Raw genomic sequence first — 17,147 nt, forward strand, 5'->3', positions numbered from 1 at the left:
GCTCACCCTGGGGACACGCCTGCCACGCGCTGCAGGGCTCCAGGGAAGGCGTGGGGGGTGGCTACGACGCTGGCACTGTAGCCAGGGCTGCGGAGGACAGAGGCTGGCCTCTCCCGCACTCGTCCACAGCCGGCGGTGCTTAGGGGTGGGGAGGGTCTGGGTCTGACCCCACCTGGACGCCCGGGGCCACCTCCCCTGCGAGTCACCAGACCCCCACGCCTGCGGATGACATGGCCACACAGCTTTGGTGAATACTTTTAAGAGAAGAATTTGTAAAAGTAGTAGCGGTGCCCCAGGGCTGGGGGTGTAGGATCTGGGGCTCAGTGCAGTCCCGAGCGGCCCCTCTGCGCAGGCGCAGCCCGGGAGCTGAGCTCGGACCCTCGGGGGAGGCGAGGCTCCGGCTGGGTGGGGGCGGGGGGGGCACCCGGCGCGGGATGGTCACCACTTGAGGAAGACCATGCCCGCCAGGACGGCGTAGCCCAGCACCAGGAAGAGGACCTTGAGCAGCCGGTCACTCTTCTCCTCCAGCTCCTTGGCCAGGATCTCAAAGAAAGTGACGAAGAGGAAAGTACCGCCTGCCAGGCCCTGCAGCAGCACGGAGGCCACGCTGCTGGGCACGCCCTGGGCACTCTCGATGCCCAGGCCGAGGCTGATGCCCAGGGGGATCATGGCGCTCACGGTGACGGCCAGCTTGGCAGCGTCCCTCAGGGCCATGGCGCTCCTGGCCATGCTGATGCCCAGGGCCACGGCCACCAGCGTCTCGTGGATGGCCACCCCCACAAACAGGCTGACCACCTTCTCCCCCTCCTCCTGCAGGCCCAGGGCCAGGCCCTCGAAGACCGAGTGGGCCGACAGGGCGAAGACCAGGCTGAGGAGCCGCAACGGGCTGGAGCGCGACAGCTCCTGGACACTCAGCCCGTGGCTATGCGCGTGGGGCTCCCCGTAGAGCGTGTGGCCCCGCGAGCCACCCATGAAGGGGCTCTCGTACTCTGAGTCGCTGCCCACGTCCGAGCTGGCGTTGAATGTCTCCAGGTCGATAAAGGCCGGCCTCTCCTTGCGGAAGGTCAGGACGAGCTGCTCCAGGAAGACGGTCATGAAGAAGCCCAGCAGCATGATGGTCTCGGCCAGCGGGTAGTCGGTGCTGATGTGCCCAAGACTCAGGACTTTTTGGAGCTGGAGAAGAGGGCGCGAGAGGGGGAAGAGACGGGGAGAGGTTCAGAGGCGCGACCGCCGAGACCCCCGCTGCCCACGCAACAGGTTCTTCAGACGTCACCTCTCAAGTAGCAGAAATACCCAAATCATACAGGTCTTAAAGAGGAGTGGTGGCTCATCCTTGATGGATTTAAAAATGAAGGGACTTCCCTGGTGGTCCAGTGGGTAAGACTCTGCGCTCCCAATGCAGGGGACCTGGGTTCAATCCCTGGTCGGGGAACTAGATCCCACATGCATGCCGCAACTGAGAAGTCTGCATGCCACAACTAAGAAGTCTGCATGCCGCAACTAAGACCCAGCACAGTCAATAAATAAATATTTAAAAATAAAAACTCTATTAGAAAGGGACTAGGCCTCACGTCATGTCCACTATGTCAACCAATTTAAAAAGAGTGTAGTGGGCTGCATCATGACCCCTAAAAGGTATGTCCACCAGGAATCTCAGAATGTGACCTTATTTGGAAGGGTCTTTGCAGATATAACTGAGGTGTGATGGGCTGAATTGTGTCTCCCCAACAAAAGGAAATTTCTATATAAAAGTCTCCCAACCCCTAGTGCCACAAAACTAACCATACTTGGAGATAGGGTCTTTAAACAGGTGATTCAGTTAAAAGGAGGCTGTGAGGATGGACTTAATCCACTAGGACTGCTGTCCTTACAGGAAGAGGAAGAGCCATCATGTGAAGAGACAGCAAGAGGTGGCCATCTACAAAGCAAGGAGAGAGGCCTCAGGAGGACCAAACCCTGCCAGCACCTTGGTCTCGGACTTGCAGCCTCCAGCCCTGGGAGAGAATAAGTGTCTGCTGTTTAAGCCCCCCATCTCTGGTCTTCTGTTATGGCCACTCCAGGAAATTCATTCATAAGATAAGGATCTTGAGATGACATCATCCTGGATAAGGATGATGTCCTTTTAATCCAATGACAGGTGTCCTTCCGAGACAGAAGAAGAGAGACACACAGGGAGAGGCCGTGTGACAACGGAGGCAGAGCTGGGGTGATGGAGCCACAAGGTAAGGGACCAAGGACCACAGACGATCCCCACAAGCTGGGAGGGACACGGGATAGACCCTCTCTCACGGCCGGAGGACCCAGCCCACTGACACCTTGGTTTCGGACTTCTGGCCTCCAGACTGGGATATCAGCCAGGGCTTCTGGCCCTGATGCCTGCACGGGGCTGGCTTCCACACACCCGGAGGCTGTTTCCAGAGCCCCCCACCTCTCCACCCCCCTGGGTGAACGTGCTGAGAACGAGCATGAGGCTCGCCGGCACATCCAGCCATCCTCGTCAGATCCTTGAGTCAGCGCTGTCCCATAGAACGTTCCAGATGGTGGAAATGTCCTCTATCTGTGCTGATATGGAAGCCGCTAGCCTCGCGTGGCCCACGAGGACTTGAAATGTGGCTGGTGCGGCTGAGGACTGGCACGCTGAAGTGGGTTTGATTTCAATTCACTGAAACCTGACCAGCCGGAATGGTGAGTGGCAGCCACACCAGACCGTGAGGCAGACACTCTGGCTGAGGCTGGCGGGCAGCCAGGAGGAGGGGCCTGGCCCACTGAGGCGTGGGGAGCCTGGGGCAGGGGCGCGGCCCAGGAGTGGTTTGGGGAGGACAGTGAGAGGGCCCCGAGCACTGAAGGGGGATGGGGAGGGGCAAGGTCATTGCAGCAGTCCAGGCCGGAGGGGTGGCACTGTGGGAATGTGGAAAACGGCAGGGGGGGGCGGGTGCAGAGGGTGTCAGAGAGGACTCTGATCTCATCTTCACCGACGCCAAGTGCACAAGTTTCCCGCGCTGTGTAACAGAGGAACGCAAGCTTAGCAGCATAAAACACCTCCCAGCCCTCAACATCAGGAGTCCAGGCACAGGATGGGGCTTGTGGATAAAGCAAATGGCACAGTGTGGCCAGGGACTGAGGGTGGCTCCCAACCAACAGCCAGGGAGACACTGGGCCCTCAGTCTGACAGCCAGGAAGGAACTGAACCCGCCTTACAACCACATTGGCTCAGAGGCCAATCCATCCCCAGTCAAACCTTGAGATGAGACCACAGCCCACCAGATACCTTGATTGCAGCCTCATGAGAGCCGGCAGCAGAGGACCCAGCCAAGTGGTTCCCAGACTGCTGACCCACAGAAACTGTGTAGGAATAAACATGTGTTGTTTTAAGATGCTAAGTTTGTTATAATTTGTTACGCAGCAGTAGCTAACTGATACAGGAGTTGAAGAGAGGCCACAATCGCCAGCTTCAAGACAAAGTGCATGTGTCCGGGGCAGGTGGTCTGGTCAAGTAATGGCTGATGAGCCCACCAGCTGGGAACCCTAGGTCTAGTTCAAACCCCTTGTTTACCAGATAAGACCCAGAGAAGAGACACAACCAACTCATGGTCACACAGCAAATTCATTTTCTACTTCCTGTCACCCTTATAGTGTCAAGGCCCCGAGCTTGGTATCAGGGTTGAAAAGCACCAGAGATGGGGAGGGGCAAGATAAGGGTAGGGGATTAAGAAGTACAAACTATTATGTACAAAATAAATAAGCTACAAAGATATACTGTACACCACAGGGAATATAGCCAATAGTTTATAATAATATAAATGGAGTACAATCTTTAAAAACTGTGAATCACTATGTTGCACACCTGTAACTTATACAATATTGTACATCAACTATATCTCAATTAGGGAATTCCCTGGCTGTCCAGTGGTTAGGACTCTGTGCTTTCACTGCTGAGGGCCCGGGTTCAGTCTGTGGTCAGAGAAGTAAGATCCTGCAAGCCACGCAGCACAGCCAAAAGAAAAAGAAAAACAAAAACACAACAACTATATCTCAGTTACAAAAAAAAATAAAAGGAAAGAAAAAACAAAAGGCACCAGAGACGATTGGCCATAAGGTGCCAAGGGCTGCTGCTACCACCCCAGGGAGCCTTACCTTTTCCCTCACAGCCGGCAGTAAAGCATTGAAGCATGTGGCCAGAAAGACCCCTCCTCCGAAGGTGTTGCAGAGTGAGAGGATCTTTTTCGAACGATGGGCCTTCTCAAAATCCGTCTCGATGATCTTCACGGGGAGCAGGGAGCCCAGCAGCATGAAGAAAAACACGCCCACCATGCAAAGGATTTTGGCTACCAACAACTTCACCATGGCGGCGGCCCGGGCTGCTCCGGTCACCGGTCACTGCAGGGCCAAACCATGTGTGGGCGCACACTCCCCTCCCACGATGCGCTACGGGGCCCAGCCACGCAGCCAGGGGCTCATGCCTCAGTCCAGCCACTGTGAATGTCAGGGGCAACCGCGTCAGCTGTTGGATTGGTTATCTGACCAGCTAGAGCAACCAAGCCCATCACCCCCAGTACTTCACCCCATTCCAGGCCTAGCACACATCCCTGTCTCTTGCAGAAAATTCTCCACGGCTGCACTGTCCAACACGGCAGTCGCTAGCCGCGTGTGTCTGTGTAAGTTAATTAAAATTAAATAAAATGTAGGCAATTCCCTGGCGGTCCATTGGTTAGGACTCCGCGCTTCCACTGCGGGGGGCACGAGTTCGATCCCTGGTTGGGGAACTAAGATCCTGTATGTGGCGCGGCCAAAAAAATTTATTTTAATTAAAAAAAAATTTATATAAAATGTAGAATTCAGCTCCTCAGTTGCGCTACCCACATTTCAAGTGTTCCATAGCCACTTGAGTCTAGCAGCTGCCGTACTGGACAGCACAGACAGAGAACATTTCCATTGTTGCAGAATGTTCTGGGTCCCACCGCCCTTACATAAAATCCAAAGGCAAAGGCTCTGCACCATCAGCTCGGGCTCCACCTCCCCGTTCCCATTCCCGCCTCAGGGCCTTTGCACTGGCAAGCCCATTCCCGCCTCAGGGCCTTTGCACCTGTTGTTCTCTAGGCCTGGACCACTTCTCTCCCCTGACCTTCCAATGATGCTTGTCTTTCAGTCCCTCAGGAGGGCTTCCCCCTGCCCTAAATGGCATCCCTTGTACCCACCGCAAGGCCTGGCGCAGAACAGATGCTCAGTAACCGCTGGCTGAACAAACGGATGAGCTGAAGCATGTGGACCTCTTTACGGGGACTCAATGAGCCAAAGTAAAGCAGATCTCGCCCTAGATAGACCCGAAAATGTTACCATTAGAATGAGGGACCGCGGCTGCTCCCCTGTCCTTAGGCTTTCTCCCCAACCTCCCAATTCTCACTGCCCGCGTCCCCATGTCAGCTCAGATGCCACCAGTGGAGAGGGGTCTCCTACCCCGTCCCCTGGCATCATTGGAGTTACAGGGAACTACATAATTCAAAGTCCCTGAATGTCATCACTCGCCCTGGGCTGCGACTTCCACGGGAGCAGGGAGTGTGTCTTCCTCAGCCCAGAGCCAGGTACAGTAGGCGCCCAATAAATACCTGCCGAGTGTCGGGATGCCCCAGTCTGTGGAGTGGGGGTGAGGGTGGCCTGGACGCCCTCAAACCGGGGGCTGATGGGGCTGGGCAGCGGGGACGGGCTCATTCATTCATCCTTTCACTCAGCACTTACTGAGCGCCTTCTGTGTGTCCCGCGCTGCACTGGGCGCCCCGCTCGAGAGGGGACAAGTCGCGCTCCGCTGGCGGAGCCGGACGCAAATCACAGAGATCGCCAGTAAAGGCGGGGCCTCGGCTAACAGGCGGCAGAGCCCGCCAGGCCCCGGGCCGCCCCCGCCCCCAGCCCCGCCCAGGCCCGGCCCACACGTACCTCCGCCAGGTCCTCGCCCGCCCGCCGGAGCCGCCCGCCGGAGCCGCCCGCCGCTCAACCGCCACGCCGTGTCGACCCCACTGCAGCGCTCCCGGTCTAGCCCCGGCTCGGCGCGCAGCTGCCCACGCCCCGCCCACGCCCCTGCCCATTGGCCGCCCCAATCGCAGCGGGCCAAGTTCTCCATGCCATTGGCTATTACGACTGCCACTCACCCCGCGACTCCACCTCTCCTACCGGCAAGGGAAAGTAGTTTCCTCCCTCAGAGCGGCGGGTACAGGCACCGGGCGGCTCCGGCGGGAAACTCCGACCCTAGGGGAATGGTTCCGTCAGCGTCTGGCTTCCAGAGCTGTCCAGGGGTTCCAGGTGCTGAATCCCGTTCGGATCGAGGTTTGGCCATTGTCAGAAAACGATTTGCTACGGGTGACTGTCTCTCTCGGAGCGTCCTCGCTCCTGATGCCCTTCCCGTCGGTTTAAGATGCAGATTTATCCGTTCAACATCTCTGCCTCCTATGTACCAGGACCTTTTCTAGGAGAACATCTGTCAACAAAACAAGGATCTCTCCCCTTTTGGAGCTTACGTTCTAGGAGAAGACAGAAAATCGACAAACATAATAAGTAATAAAATTATGTCAGAAGGTGACAAGCGCTCTGGAATAATAGAGCCCAGTAAAGGTTATCAGGGTGCTGGGAGGTGGCTTGGGATGAACACACACACACTACTATACATAAGATAGATAACCAATAAGGACCTACTGTATAGCACAGAGAACTCTACTCGATATTCTGTGATAACCTATATGAGAAAAGAATCTTAAAAAGAATGAATATATGTATATGTATAACTGAATCACTTTGCTGTACACCTGAAATTAACACAACATTGTAAATCAACTATACTCCAATAAAATTAAAATATATTTTTAAAAAAAGAGGAGTGCTGGGTGGTGGATTGCTATTTTAGGTTTTTTTTTAAGGATGTGTACCCAGGAGTGGAATTGCTGGGTCAAACGGATATTTTTTAGGTGAGGAGAAGGAGACATTTTTTTAAAAAATGGCTTGATCCACTGCCCCATAAAAGCAACCAGACTTATGAAAGAGAGGACTGTATTCATTTGTTAACCAAAATCTTATTGTCAGCCTACCATGAGCCAGGCATAGGGAAAGTTGCTAAGAATAAAGTGGAGAATGCTACAATATGGATGAACCTGGAAGACATCAGGGTAAGTGAAATAAGACAGTCACAAAAGGATAAATACTGTGTAATCCCACTCATAGGAGGTCCCTAGATTAGTCAAATCCACAGAGACAGAAAGTAGATGGTGGGGGCCAGGGGCTGAGGGAGGGGGTGGGGAGTCATTGTTTCCTGGGGACAGAGTTTCAGTTTGGGAAGATGAGAAAGTTCTGGAGATGGATGATGGGGATGGTTGCACAACAATGTGAATGTACTTAATGCCACTGAGCTGTACACTTAAAGACGGTTAAAATGGTAAATTTAATGTTATGTATATCTCATCACAATTTTTGAAAATTTTAATAAAATGGAGTGAAAAAGCCCATGCCCTCACAGTTCACAGTCTAGTGGGAGAGACAAGTATTAATGAAATAATAGCATATTATTAGGCAGACTTCTAAGATGGTTCCAAATGATCCCAACATCCTAGGATTCATGTCCTCGTATAATCCCCTCTCCTTGAGCCTGGGCTGCACCCAGCGACTTGATTCCAACAAATAGGATATTGTCAAGTGATGGGATGTCATTTCCATGATTAGGTTTCAGAAGACTGACTTCTGTCTTCCTAGACAACTCTCTCTATTGCCTTTTTGCTTTCGTGCTTTGATAAAGCAAGCTGAGATGCTGAAGATGCCCACATTGCAAGAAAGTGAGGATGACCTCCAGCCAACAGCTGAGACCTTTGGCACAAGAGCCTACAAGGAAGTAAATCCTGCCAATGACCACGAGTGATCTTGGAGGGGGATCCTGCTCCCATTGGGCATTCAGAGGACTGATGCCCAGTGGACACTTTGATTGAAGCCTCTGAGGGACCCTGAAGCTGAGGACTCAGCTAAGTGAACCTGGATTCCTGACCCACAGACACTATGAGATAATAAACGTTGTTATCGTAAGCCACTAAGTTTTGGGGGAATTTGTTATGCAGCAAAAGATAACCAATACAGGAACTTCCCTGCTGGTCCAAGGGTTAAGACTTTGCCTTCCAGTGTGGGGGGGTACGGGTTCAATCCTTGGTTGGGGAGCTAAGATCCCACATGCCAGAAGCAACATTGTAACAAATTCAATAAAGACTTTAAAAATGGTTCACATCAAAAAAAAGATAACCAATACATATATGTAAAGGGAAAACTGTAGGTTGTACTAAGTGTCATGAAGAAAAAAAAAGAGAGAGAGAGAGACAGTTCTGTGTTAATCAAATAAAGAGCAGTGAGAAGTAAGGGGTGAAGAGAGGATGTTTGATGCAAAAGTAGAAAGGAGCTTGCGATATTGGAGGAACTGCAAAGCCAGGCTGTCTGAATATTGGTGAGTGACAAGGACGGTCCCAGAGACCATTTTAAGGCATCTGAATTTCCCCATCGATGAATGTGAGTCAATGATGAAAACTCATTGAAGAGTTTTAAGAAGGTGAAGGTTGTGATTCAACTGATGTTTTAAGGTTATTCTGAGTCCTGTGTAAAGAAAGGATTGTAAGGGAGCGAGAATGAAGGCAGGGAGACCAGTTGGGTCATTTGAGCAAGAACTGATGCTAGTTTAGGTGTAGGTGGGAGGTGGAAGGGAGTGGATGAATTTGAAAAATATCTTGGGTGAATTGACAGGACTTGGTCCTGGTTTGTCTGTGGGCCGTAGGAGTAGGAGGTGTCGGGAATGACTTCTAGTTTTCTAGTTTGAGCAACTAGATGGATCCTGGTGTTATTCACTAAAGTAGGAAAGAGTGGAGGAGGCACAGACATTGGAGGAGTCAAGAGTCTAAGTCTGGCTTTTCAGAGGTTAAGTATGAGATGTCTATGAGTTCTTAACGTTTAATGTCACTTTCTGCCTGCACGGAGCTTGCTTCATTATAAGCATGCAATATATGGTAGCTATTTTTTAAATTGAAGTATAGTTGATTTACAATGTTTTTTAAATTAATTTTTATTGGTGTATAGTTGATTTGCAATGTTGTGTTAGTTTCTGCTGTACAGCAAAGTGACTCAGTTATACATATACATATATCCACTCTTTTTTAGATTCTACTCCCATATAGGTCATTACGGAGTATTGAGTAGAGTTCCCTGTGCTATACAGTAGGTCCTTATTAGTTACAGTGTTGTGTTAATTTCTGCTGTACAGCAAAGTGACGCAGTTATACATATATATACATTCTTCTTCATATTCTTTTCCATTATGGTTTATCACAGGATACTGAATATAGTTCCCTGTGCTATACTGTAGGACATTGTTGTTTATCCATCCTATCTATAATAGTTTGTATCTGCTAATCCCAAACTCCCAATCCAACCCTCCCCTGCCCCTCCCCGTCTTGGCCACCACAAATCTGTTTTCTATGTCTGTAAGTCTGTTTCTGTTTTGTAGATAAGCTCAATGGAGTCACATTTTAGATTCCACATATAAGTGATATCATACGGTATTTGTCTTTCTCTGTCTGACTTACTTCACTTAGTATGATAATCTTAGGTCCATCCATGTTGCTGCAAATGGCATTATTTCGTTCTTTTTCACAGCTGAGTAGTGTTCCATTGTATTTTGTGTGGTAGCTATTTTTATTATTAAACACAGAGTGACTTGACTCTTTTTCTGTTTTCCGTAATTCACAACAATAACAAAAAAGATCGTCCATAATAACAGCACACCAGGTAAGTGCCCACAGGATGACTCCCTCCTATAGGAGAATTCGTAATGTGCAATATTTATTCATAATTCTTTAGAGCATGAGACTGCTCAGAGAAGAAGCTGCAAAGCTTTGGGCTTTTATTCATGCAGACATATTTTTGAAAGCTTCCTAGACGCCAGGACCTACCTAAGAGCAGGTACTGTCAAAGCACAATAAAAAAAAAAAAAAAAATACTGACAAATCTGACTACATTGAATACTTCAAAAATCTCCCATAGTGAAAGACTCTATGAATGGGATAAAAAGACAAGTGATAGGCCAGGAGGAAATGTTGATAATAGATGAGACCGAGCTTTTGATAGCAAGTAAACATCCTAAAATGAAAGTAGGAAGGGAGGGACTTCCCTGGTAGCGCGGTGGTTAAGAATCCGCCTGCCAATGCAGGAGACACAGGTTCGATCCCTGGTCCGAGAAAATCCCACATGCCGCGGAGCAACTAAGCCCGTGTGCCGCAACTACTGAGTCCAAGTGCCCCAACTACTGAAGTCGGCACGCCTAGAGCCCATGCTCTGCAACAAGAGAAGCCACCGCAATGAGAAGCCCACGCACCGCAACGAAGAGTAGCCCCCGCTCGCCTCAACTAGAGAAAGCCCATGCACAACAACGAAGACACAACGCAGCCAAAAATAAATAAATTTATTCTTTTTTAAATAAATAAAAAATAAAAATGGGAAGGGAAGGGAAGGAACAGACAATTCTCAGGAGAACAAATACAAGAGGTGAATACATATAGGAAAATATGCTCAAGCCATACAGATAATCACAGAAATAGGAAATAAAATCATCTGAACAGGGACTTCCCTGACGGTCCAGTGGTTAAGACTCCGCACTTCCACTGCAGGGGGAACGGGTGCCATCCCTAGTCAGGGAACTAAGATCTCGCATGCCGCGTGACTCGGCCAAAAAAAAACAAAAAACAAAAAAAAAGCCCACCATCTGAACAGCTTTATTGAGGTGTAACTGACGTACAATAAACAATAGATATTCCAAGTATACAATTTGATAAGTGTTGATATATGTACACACCTGTGAAACCATCCTCACAATCAAGATAGTGAACATAAACTACACCCCCTGGAAAAAATGTCCTCCTGCCCCTCCCCACCCCCGTCTCCCAAGCAACCGCCATTCTGCCATGGTTGCTCGACAGGGTGGTTTCTGATGGCACTGCTCCCAACCTTCCTCTGCCGGCCGCTGGGTGGCCATTCATGCACGTTGCTGTTGGGCATACAACCCTGGGGCGGGGAATTGTACATCCAGGGTTTCTAGGGTATCCAAACGCTCAGTTTTAGAACTTCATATACAGCTGGCTTGTCCCTTTTGGTGCAGAAAAGAGTTAACACAGCAGGCTTAAGATTTTTGTGTTTGCAAAGGCCCTCAGCAGCGTCTGGAACTGGACTCTGGGGGCACCTGCCACCCTCAGTCATCGGGGAGGGGGCTCCCTGTCTCTACACTGTCTGTGCAAACACGTGGTTTACGCTGAACACCTGCTGTCCTCCTAGAGTCTGGGGCCTCGGCTGTGTTGGGCAGAGGTGCCTGAGAGCACAGACCCCCCCCCCAGAGAGAACCCCAGGCACCAGGTCTCCGTGAGCCTCCTTGGGAACCACACCCCACTCGTGCTGTCACGTCTCGTTTAGCAGGAATTAAGTGCATCCTGTGGGACTCCATTGGGAAAGGGCTCTGAAGGCTTGTGCCTGGTCCCCCAGACCCCACCCCAAGCCTTTTCCCTCTACTGATTTTGCTTCATATCTTCTCGTAAACCACAGCCATGAGGACGATCATTGCTGAGTCTTGGAGACCCCCAATGCACTTTTGTGATGAATAACACTTGTTTTTGTCTTTTCATTTTAGCTATTCTGGTGCAATCATCTCACATTATGGTTTTTGTTTTGTTTTTTAATTTTGGCTGCACTGGGTCTCTGTGGCGGTGCATGGGCTCTTCTTTGTGGTGCTCGGGCTTCTCTAGTTGCGGCCGTGCAGGCTTAGTTGCAGCATGTGGGATCTTAGTTCCCGGGCCAAGGATCGAACCCGGGCCCCCTGCATTGGGAGCACGGAGTCTTAACCACTGGACTGCCAGGGAAGTCCCTCACATTATGGTTTTAATTAGTGTTCCCCTCATGGCTAATGAAATTGTGTCCCTTTTCATGTGTTTATTGGTCAGTTGCATATCCTGGTTTTTGAAATGCCTTTCTGTTTTGCCCATTTAAAAAATTGGGTTACTTCTCTTTTTCTTATTGATTCTTAGGAGTACTTTATATTTTTGTCAAGTATATATTTCAAATGCCTTCACGCATTCAATGGCTCACCTTTCCTCTCTCTTTTAAGGCAGTCCAATTTGTTGGGTTTTTTTTTTTAATGTATGGTTAGAGCTTGGATTAGTCAGGGTTCTCCAAAGAAACAGAACCAATATAAGATGCCTATCTATCTATATATATATAGAGAGAGAGAGAGACAGAGACAGAGAGAGAGAGGAATTTACTTTATGGAATTGGGTCATGCAATCATGTGGGCTGGCATGTCTGAAATCTGCAGGGCAGGCTGACAGGCTGGAGACCCAGTGAAGAGTTGACATTGCAGCTTGAGTCCCAAGGGTGTCTGGAGGCAGAATTCCCTCTTCTCTGGGGAGACCTCAGTCTTTTCTCGTAAGGCCTTCAACTAATTAGGTGTGACCCACCCGCATTCTAGAGGGTTATCTCTCTACCCAAAGTTTTATTTCTTTACGTCTTTATTGGAGCATAATTGTTTTACAATGTTATGTTAATTTCTGCTGTACAACAAAGTGAATCAGCTATATGTATACATACATCCCCATATCCCCTCCCTCTTGAGCCTCCCTCCCACCCTCCTTATCCCACCCCTCTAGGTCATCACAAAGCACCGAGCTGATCTCTCTGTGCTATGCAGCAGCTTCCCACTAGCCATCCATCTTATATTTTCTACCCAAAGTTGACTGATTTAAATGTTAATCTCATCTAAAAATACCTCCCCAGCAACATCTAGGCTGGTATTTGACCAAATGTCTGGATGCTGTGGTCTAGCCAAGTGCACACATAAAATTAACTACCATAGTGCTTTTCTGTGTTCTCTTCAAGAAAATTTTGCCTGCCTCAAATCATATTTATATATTTATATATATATATATGTCTTGCCATGCAGCATGTGGGATATTAGTTCCCTGACCAGGGATCGAACCCATGCCCCCTACAGTGGAAGCGTGGAGTCAACCACTGGACCACCAGGGAAGTCCCTATTCTATATTTTCTTCTGCCATCTTTCTGGTTTTACCTTTCATAGATTCCATCTGTTTACGTTTCAAAAACAGGCAAAACTAACCCCTGGCATAGACACTGGGGCAGCGTTATCCTTTGGGGGTCATGAGTGGAGGTCTTATCCTTTGGGGGTCGTGGGGTCTGTTCTTGGTCTGGGTGCCAATGACAAGGGGTGGGGGGTTGCGGGGTGCTCCCTTTGTGAAAATTCATTGAGCTCTTTGCTTATAATGTGTGCACTCTCGTGCCTGTATGTTACACTTTGATAAAAAAAATTAGGAAGCACAGTCATGAGAGCGAGAGAGAAGGATGGACACCCTAAGTCTGCAGGAGCTTACAAAGACCTGGGAACAGCGTGAGCTGAGCAGAATTTGTGGTTGGTACCCTCAACCTCACCCCCGAAGGGATTCACATTCTCTGAGCCCATCTCTGACCCCATATCCCATCATGCAATGCAGGATGGCAGCCCTACCACAGCACAAAGCCTCACAAAACATCCCTGGTGAGGAGGACTTAAAATTCTGAAAGGGGAATCAGCTCTAAACGCGCAACCCCAGTCTCTAGGACGCAGGCCGTTTCTAGGCTCAAGTCCGGGTGGTTTCAGGGTTAGACTCATCAGCCTTGTTCTTTCTGGTCCTGATGCTGCGCGCGGCCTGCAGGGATGGAGGCGGCACCGGCGGGGAGGCAGCGGCGCCGGCGCGCCCCCTGGTGGCCTCAGCTCCTCATCTACGGGGGCCACGTCCGGAGGGCTCAGTGTGTGTTCTGACTTTGAAATAACTGATTTTGCAGGGCTGGGGTCGATTTGGGGGAGGGGTCGGGTCGGGTGGGGAAGCCAACTCAGTTTGGGGTTTCCAAGTTACCTAGGTTGGGATGAAATCTTTGCTGAAAAGATACAGGGGCACTCTGGAGCCAGTGAACAAATAATTATAATAATAATAATTATTATTATTAGCCACTGCCCAGCTTGGGGGATCTTGGTTCCCCAACCAGGGATTGAACCTGGGCCCTCCTCAGTGTAAGCAGGGAGTCCTAACCATTGGACCGCCAGGGAGTTCCCCTGAATAAATTATACATTTTTGCTGGTGGCAAAACTGTTTGGTATATTTGTTTCTTTGACACATTTATCTAGGGCCTACTGTGTGTTGGTAATACTGCAGGACATCGCTTCTCAGCCTTGGCACTGCTGATTTTCAAGGCCCGGTCATTCTCTGGGGCGGGAGTGCCGTCCTGGACACTGTGGGGTGTGGAGCAGTACCCCTGGTCCCCACTATGACAACCACAGAGGTCCCCCCAGACATCACCTGGTGTCTTTTTTTTTTAAATATTTATTTATTTTATTCTTGGCTGCGTCGGGTCTTAGTTGTGGCACTCGGGATCTTTCACTGTGGCACACGGGCTCCAGAGTGCATGGGCTCTCTAGCTGTGGCAGGCTCTCTAGTTGTGGCTCCAGCGCTCAGGAGTTGCAGTGTGTGGGTTTAGTTGCCCCGCAGCATGTGGGATCTTAGTTCCCTGACCAGGGATCGAACCCATGTCCCCTGCATTGGAAGGCGGATTCTTAATCCCTGGACCACCAGGAGAGTCCCTCACCTGGTGTCTTTAGGGGGCAGAATTGCCCCCCGGGTGATACCCCCTGCTTCTGTGAAAGAGAGAGACAAACCTTGTTTCCACCTTGTTGCTTCATGGGACGTAATATGGGTGAGATTTGCAGTCTTGCTCCTAGGAATTATGCACCAAGGGTGTGGAAATGCAGAGAACGGAGCCTTTCTAACCCCATCAACAGTAGCAGCAGCTGCCTTACATCTCAAGGCTCAACCTATTCCTGGAAGCTTTCTCCAAGGCACGACTTATGCTAAATCTATGTTTAATTGCCTTTTTTTTTTTTTTAACTCAATGCACTTCTGACAGCAATATTCAGAAATATCCTATTTCTAACTCATGTGGGATCAAGCAGTGATTCTCCGTGATACACAACTCATCAAGTTACATAGAGAAGCTGCTGGCTTCTGGGCTTCTGGGATGAGTTGTTGACAATTACTCCTTTTTTTTTTTTTGTTTTGTTTTCCTTTCCCTCTTCCCCACACTTCCAGCGGTTCCAAAACAGAGAATTTCTGGATCTTTCCTGAACACTTAGACTGGGTGTGGGGTCAGTTTGGAAGAGGCTCTGTAGGGCCTCCCAGCGATGGACACACAGGATGGGAGAGAAGGAACACAGATCGTTTGGGAAGACCTAAGGGGCATAGGTAGATGCTCCTGGAAGATACTGCTCCTATTCCTGTGCCCACCGGTGCTTCTCAACGTGGGCTTCTCCAAACAGGTGTGTCCCAGTCCCCTGAGATGCTTGTTTAAAATGCAGAACCAGTAGGGGGCTGGCTTAATAAAGTCAGGAGACTACATAGACTGGACCAGTAGTTCTCAAACCCTTTGGGATGTTGAGCAGCATCCCTGGTCCCTACCCACTTGATGCCAGGAGCATCTCTGAGTCCTGACATCCAAAAATATCTCCAGATATCGACCAGTTTCCCCTGGGAAGGCAGGGTTACCCCTGCGGACAATCACCACCCTAGGTGAATTGTCAGAGTTTATGGGGGTGGGATGCAGGTACCAGTGATAAGGATTCTCAGATGATTTTGGCCCAGGTGGGGACCACTTAATCCTCCCCTCTGAGCTGGGGGCCACCAGCCAATTGTTGCTAATCACAGACAAGGAGGAAACAGGCTTAACTGGCGCCATGAAGCTTTAAGATTTTGCCGAAAACACGTTCTAGAAGGTTTGTAAAGCCTTAGAAGGATGCTGGGATTTTTCTCTCTCCTTTCTGAAGAATTCTTGCTCAAATGGATTGATGTAAATTGGGACCCATGTGGAGGTGAGCCAGGTTGGTGGGGGGGAGGGTCAGTGAAGACCCAAGATGCCGGGACTCCTGCCAGACCTGGGACCTGCTGATTCACTTTTGAATGTTGACAGCCCTTTATGGAGGCTGCGAGGCTAGGCAATCAGGTCCCTCTGGTTGGCTGGAAGACTTGGCCAAGCTCAAGCCTGTGGTGGAAGGCTCTAAGGCACCCCAATAACCCCCACCTCCTGGTGGTCATGCCCTGCGTAATCCCCTCCCATCAGGTGTGGACGAGACCTGCGACTCACTTCTAACCAACAGTATAGGTGATGACTGCCATTCCCAAGATTCCATCATGGTACCTAAGATTCTGTCCTGCTAGCTGACTCCCTCTAGATTCTCTCTCCCCTGCTGGCTTTGAGGAAGCAAGTGGCCATGGCGGGGAGGGGGGTGGTTGTGGAAGACTATCGAGCCCCAGAGATGTCCATGTCTTAATCTCTGGAACCTGTGAGTATGGTACCTTATATGGCAAAAGGGACTTCGCAGGTGGGCTTAAATTAAGGGCCTTGAGATGGGGATGATCCTGGCTCACCCGAGGGGGGGTCCAGTGTCATCACAAGGGCTGTTATAAGAAGGAGGAAGAGGCCACGTGAAGACAGAGGCAGAGACTGGGGTGATGCGGCCACAAGTCCAGGACACCGCAGCCCCCAGAAGCTGGGGGAGACAGGAAGGCTTCCCCTCTGGAGCCTCTGGTGGGAGCTCTGCCCTGTGACACCTTGCTTTGGGACTGGACAAACTGATTTCATGCTTCTGGCTTCTAGAACTACGAGAGAGTCGATGTGTGTTGGTTTAAGCCACCGAGTCTGTAGTAATTTGTTATGGCAGACCCAGGAAACGAACACAGGAGGCCCCGGTGGTGCAGAGCTGAGGGAGGCCAGGCCTCAACGCACAACGTAAGGACTGAACTCTGCCAGCAACCTGTGGGCAGATGAGAACGCGGCCTTGGCTGAGACCCTGAGCAGAGGCCCTGCTGGTTTCTGACCCATAGAAACTAGGAAGTAACCAGTGTATTGTTTTAAGCCTCTGAGTTCGTGGCACTTTGTTATGCAGAAATAGATAACGGATACCAAACCTTTGATGGGGTTTGGCAGGATGAAGGCACATGTATCAGAAAGCAAACAGGCTTTCTGGAGGCAGGCAGGTAACACGCTCTGCATCTGGGCCT

The 17,147-nt window shown here is 50.1% G+C and overlaps 1 protein-coding gene across 5 annotated transcripts; it reads right to left on the reverse strand.

Moving 5' to 3' along the window:
- Positions 1–243: 243 nt before the first annotated feature.
- SLC39A3 (solute carrier family 39 member 3) lies at positions 244–6,060 on the reverse strand. 5 transcript variants are annotated; one of them, XM_082381256.1, is made up of 4 exons: positions 5,929–6,051; positions 5,196–5,311; positions 4,135–4,473; positions 244–1,173 (listed from the first exon to the last, which is right to left on the reverse strand). In XM_082381256.1, exons 3-4 carry the CDS (start codon positions 4,342–4,344, stop codon positions 439–441), a joined length of 945 nt encoding a protein of 314 aa, XP_082237382.1. In that variant the 5' UTR covers positions 4,345–4,473; positions 5,196–5,311; positions 5,929–6,051; the 3' UTR covers positions 244–438. The 5 variants fall into 5 exon arrangements, with proteins under 5 accessions (XP_082237382.1, XP_082237384.1, XP_082237383.1 ...); XM_082381258.1 differs by lacking the exon at positions 5,196–5,311 and having other exon boundaries at positions 4,135–4,377; positions 5,929–6,060; XM_082381257.1 differs by lacking the exon at positions 5,196–5,311.
- Between the last annotated feature and the right edge of the window lie 11,087 nt (positions 6,061–17,147).

This window comes from Balaenoptera borealis, assembly GCF_965194805.1.
Source record: "Balaenoptera borealis genome assembly, chromosome: 2".
Lineage (NCBI taxonomy): Eukaryota > Metazoa > Chordata > Mammalia > Artiodactyla > Balaenopteridae > Balaenoptera > Balaenoptera borealis.

What these genes read in the sequence shown, in the direction of transcription:
- SLC39A3 (XM_082381255.1), bottom strand. Translation starts at nt 5,706, where the DNA reads ATGAGCCCGTCCCCGCTGCCCAGCCCCATCAGCCCCCGGTTTGAGGGC. An exon ending in GGCATCCCGACACTCGGCAG is followed by an intron (nt 5,312 to 5,603) that starts GTATTTATTGGG and finishes GGGTCTATCTAG; the next exon opens with GGCGAGATCTGCTTTACTTT. An exon ending in GTTCTGCGCCAGGCCTTGCG is followed by an intron (nt 1,174 to 5,195) that starts GTGGGTACAAGG and finishes CCTCTTCTCCAG; the next exon opens with CTCCAAAAAGTCCTGAGTCT.